Source organism: Vigna angularis, chromosome 2, assembly GCF_016808095.1.
Source record: "Vigna angularis cultivar LongXiaoDou No.4 chromosome 2, ASM1680809v1, whole genome shotgun sequence".
NCBI classification, from domain to species: Eukaryota; Viridiplantae; Streptophyta; class Magnoliopsida; order Fabales; family Fabaceae; genus Vigna; species Vigna angularis.
In genome coordinates, this window is record NC_068971.1 from 44,685,156 (window position 1) to 44,690,410 (window position 5,255).

Below are 5,255 nucleotides of genomic sequence, written 5' to 3' on the forward strand. Positions count from 1 at the left end.
TATATGATATAAATATGGTAGAGTTATTATATGTTTAGTTAAAAAAAATTATAAAGTGTTATGTTAATATTAAGTTTATGATTAAATACATAATTATCTTTAAATATAGTATTTAATATTTAGATTATAAGAAGACAAATAAAAATTATTAAAACGTGAAATGTATTTATCATAATTTACAAAAATGAATTATAGTTATCATCTATATGAAAAGTAAATGTTCTACCAATTCAGTTCATACCATTAGAATAGAAAACAAAAGCAGTATTAAAGTCCTTTTCATTTAAAAAGTCTTTTTCATTTATAATATCATGTACCCGACATTAATATTCATTATCCACGCCACGATAAATTTAGATATGTTTCTACATTTTATTTACATCATGAGTTACGGTAAGTGTTTATTAAAAATTAACATATGATTGTGTTGTGAATTTTAAATCATTAAACATAATTATTATTTGTTAAACCCTTTCATAGTAATCTTTCTTTTGTCTAAATAAGAGAATTTATGCATATAATGAACGAACGTTTTGTGAATTATTTGGCAAAAAAAATCTAAATAAGTATATGAGATATTCTAGATGCCGTAGAAGAAAGTTTCACAATTAGCATGTTGGAAGTCTTGCACCAATTCTTTCTTCGCAAAAGCACAAAAGACGAAGGACAAATAAATGGTTAGTGGTAAAGAATTGTCCTTTTCATTTCTTTTTCTATGAACATGACGTCATATATAAAGACTTTCTTGTTTAAGAAATATGCTCTTGAATAACTAAAACTCTGACAATAATTTTTATCATCTTAATTTACATCTCAATATGCCACATTCACTGAAATCGAGGTGGTGAAAACCATGGTATTGTATCAATAATACATGCCATTAGATGACGAAATCTAGGCCCGTGAGTCAAAGATTTTATTGGGTGAAGTTAAGTTATGTTAAATACGCGATATTTAATTATTTCTGTGCATGTTTATTGTTATTTAATGTAGGATTTACATTGTATTGATGGGATGATGCAAAATTAAGTTTTGTTCTACATTGACTTTCTTTTCTTAGCTATTTAATGGTAGATTCCAGAATATAGTTGTAAATCAGATTTCAATGTTCATTTTTTTTATCAACCCTTTGAACCCACAAAACCAAATTTAAATATCGAAATATATTGTTTGGAAACACGTCATTTACGTATTTTTGGCCCAATTACTATTAATACATTTGCGTAGTTCCTAAGTAAAGGAAAAGTCGTATCATATAAAATGAATTCCAAGCTAAGTATAAAAAAGAAAGTTTTCGGTAAATATATAATGAAATGAGAAAGCCTTTTTAAATATTATTATTGGTCGAATCTAATTGGTTACCGTATTAATTTAAATTGACCTTTTTCTTTTCATTTTCTTCAATAGAAACCGTTAAAATTTAATAGACCCAAAAGAACAATTGATTAATGCTAATCTACATTATTGATTAACTAAATACTTAATGGAAACTTCTCTAATTAAACTTTATAAAAACTTCCCATTTTACTTTTTCCTTCACACTTATTAAGCTACATTTTTGTTCGTCAATGGAGTTTTTATGTTTGATCTGATTATTATATTGAGAACTAGTCTTAAACTTGTTAATTTAGTTGTATGTCTTAATTAGTGTAATCACGTCAAGAGATGCTAAACTTTAATACTCGTTTGTTTAGCTTTTATTAGAATATTACCAAAGAAAATGCCCTTGGTATGCTATTAGTTATTTAATAATTAAAGTAAACAATACCAATTCCAAAATTAAGACAATCATAATTTCCAAAATTTCCTTCTACAACTCAGTGATTAAACACAAAACAAAACATAAATACAAACTATTGTTCACGAGGGACGTTGAAATTGAAGCCATTCGTATTACATATTTTCTACCTCGCTTTAATTAATTTATATCTGTGATTTTTTTTTTCGTTATTCTGCTTTCTAATTATGAATGTATCACAGCAATTTTCTTGACTCGAGAAAATCCTTCTTATTTGGCTCTTGGGAAGATACGTAGGCAAGAAAAGTGGCAAAATCTGTGTCCATGTAACGCTTGGGATTGTCTTCATCGACGAGTTTTGGTGACGGTTTCACTGTGCTGTTAAATGGAAGGCTATGAAGCGAAGCCACCGACACTCTACTCTTAACTTCATTCACTATAACTCTATGCAATATGCTCTTGTATTTTCCGTTGCTATATATCTGATCAATTCCAACACAAAAACTAATATCAGAACAGTAAAACCACAAACATAATTTAATATGGAATATATTTTATTTTTCTTTTATTGTTTTGTTTATAAGGTTTTAGAAAGATAGAGTAACATTCCTTTCTAATAAAAGAGTAGTCTTGCTTCCAGTCCTATTTTTTGGTAAAAGTACAACATCCTTTGAACCCTAAACCTTAAATATTTCTAACTATTAAGAAACATTTGTATTTATTATACATAACAAAAATATAATTTATATATAATAATAAATATTTCTTTCAAATATAAAAAACTATTATTCTAGAATCAACACTATTTACTGTGTTTTACCTTTCCCAAAATATACATATATTTTTATAATTTTGATACATACCACAAGCATGTTTTTAACATTTACGGAGGATTTCTAAAAGAATTGTCATAACTATAATAAGATTAATTAAATTTTCAAGGTAGTGGATCATCTTAATCAAAATTTGTCAAGTTATTGCATCATGATTAAATTCGTCTGTATATCATTTTTGAAAAAAAAATTACATAATATTTGTTCCACTCCAATTTATACAATTACATTTTGCACACCATGTCAAAAAACACTATAGTTTAATGATATATTTTTGTTTGTCACACACATTTCAACTTCAATTATAAGCACCAACACAAAAAAATTGGTTAGACACTCAAATGTAAATCAATTTTATATATTTTTGTTCTAATTTAAAGATATAATCTCAAAAAATATCCCATTGATTAAAATAAAAAATTATTTTTATTGACAAGTTTCATCGGAAGAAAAGTAAGGAAATAGTATTAGCTAATTTTCTTAATTAACATAATGACTTATTAATTATACTTGTGAGCTGAAATATTAGGTATAATGCATTTAATTGTGTGAATCCAGTTATCCTGAAGGAAGAAGAAAGCAGTTAAAATGCATGGTTGTGCATGTTTCCAAATTTTGAAAATGAAGAAGTAAAGGTACCTCTAAGTGATCACCAACGTTGATTACAAAGGCATTGGGAATGGGTTGAACAGTGACCCATTTGTCTTGGTACTGAACTTGCAAGCCTTCTACCTCTTCTTGTACAAGAAGTGTGAGGAAGCCATAGTCGGAGTGAGGGGGTATACCCAAGGTAAGCTCCGGTTCAGGGCATCGTGGGTAGAAATTCGCCACCATCATTTGACTCCCATTTTCAAACTCTTCCATTACACTCTCTTTTTCCTCCTTTTCCATTATTCCCAAGCTCTCTAGGATCGCTTCCATTACCACCAGAAACAAATGTCTGCTTTCTTCCGCGTAGGTGCCAACTACTTTCCTGGTTTAAATAAAAATATAAATGTCACACCGGCCCTCACTTGCATGACAGCTTGTAATCAATTCAAGTATAACATTATTCCCACAAACTTTTTCTTTACCATTGTTTCTCTCTTTTTTTAATCATAAAAAGTGTAAAAAAAAAAAAGTGTTATGGGTTATGTTGAGTTTAAGGTTGTCTGTAGTAGTATTCTGCTCACCGAAAGTCCAGTGGTGAAACAGGCCAATGGGGGAGGAAATCTGGTAAGGGATGGCACAGGAGTTTCAGGAAATCCCTCCAACACAACACACTGTCTTTGGTTTGACTGAAACTGGTCCCACATCGAACCGGTGCTCCCATATCAGTTGTCATGTACTTAACTCTCTCCTCCAAAGGCAGATCAAAGAACCTTCCACTCACATCTATCATGCTCCTCACAACATCATCTGAGATGCAATGATTTACCAGCTGCATCATTCCAACACAGCAAACTTCAGCATCACACACAAACATCACGTTCTAATCCTAAACAATTTCTTCACGAAAATGATTTCCTTTAATGTTAGTTCTTTGTTCATGCATCATTAATCCATGCACGAAACTCCAATAATTACCTGGAAAAATCCATACTGTTGACAAGCATTGGATAGGGATTGAAGGACTTGGGGCCTGTTCGGACCAAGCAATTCGGCAAAATCAATGATGGGTAACTGAAGATTTTGGTTCAAAACATTCGAATCTTTCACAGTCTTGGTGGGTCTGTCAGCAACAGGAAGTATGTACTTCTTAGGTACAGCACGAATATGACCTTTCTCACACAGATGCTTCTCTCCTTTCTCATATTCAATTTGTTCTTCTGCTGCATCATCCTTGCTCCTCTGCTCATTTAGTGCCATTGCAGGCGACATGTATATAGGATCTGCTAAATGTAAAGCAGTTAATTACCATGTGGAAGCAATTAATTATGTAACAACATATGCATGTAATTAACTGAGACAACAAAATTCTTAGGTTTATGTAATTGTACAACTAACAAAAAAGACGAGCTTAAAATTGAGCTGCTATAAACTACCTTGGTTGAGAAGTAGTAGGTAGTGTAGAATAAGGATTAGAAGAAGAGAAAGTGAAAAAGAAGCTTTATGGGTGTTAATGATATGAATATCTTGATCTATATATAGTGAAGGGAAGAAGGAAAAGTAGGGCAGGCAAGAGCAGCAAATTTTGAAGAAACCAGTTTCAAGGTTCTGAATTGGAGGACTGGTTCCATTTCCATTCCAAGTTTATTAACAATACCGTTGACAAAAGTTCAGTCAGACCACGGGGCAAGACAGACACAGAAGACCCCATCTATGCTAATCGAAAAAGTGTCTCTTTCTTTCCTAGCACCTACTGCCTCTCTCCTTGTGTTTTTCCTATTATTACTCTCTTTTTGTTTCTTTCCATTATTATAAACTCTCAAAACACCAACTTAAAAACTAGTCTATAATCCATGTATATATATATATATATATATATATATATATATATATATATATATATATATATATATATATATATATATAGATAGATAGATATATCAATTTAGCTGACTTTTGTGCATGCATATATTTTTAATTTGTGTAAAGTATCTATACAATACATCACTTCGTGTATTGTATATAGTATATGGAAGGAAGTGAGAGATGGAAAAAAGAAAGTAACACATGTGATAAATGGTATGCTTATTTCATCT

General features: G+C 30.4%; 1 protein-coding gene across 1 annotated transcript; it reads right to left on the reverse strand.

The window, feature by feature from the left end:
• Nucleotides 1-1,771: 1,771 nt before the first annotated feature.
• LOC108322429 (probable 2-oxoglutarate-dependent dioxygenase SLC1) lies at nt 1,772-4,824 on the reverse strand. The gene is made up of 5 exons (XM_017554505.2): nt 4,596-4,824; nt 4,138-4,442; nt 3,744-3,991; nt 3,211-3,544; nt 1,772-2,220 (listed from the first exon to the last, which is right to left on the reverse strand). Exons 2-5 carry the CDS (start codon nt 4,429-4,431, stop codon nt 1,975-1,977), a joined length of 1,122 nt encoding a protein of 373 aa, XP_017409994.1. The 5' UTR covers nt 4,432-4,442; nt 4,596-4,824; the 3' UTR covers nt 1,772-1,974.
• Between the last annotated feature and the right edge of the window lie 431 nt (nt 4,825-5,255).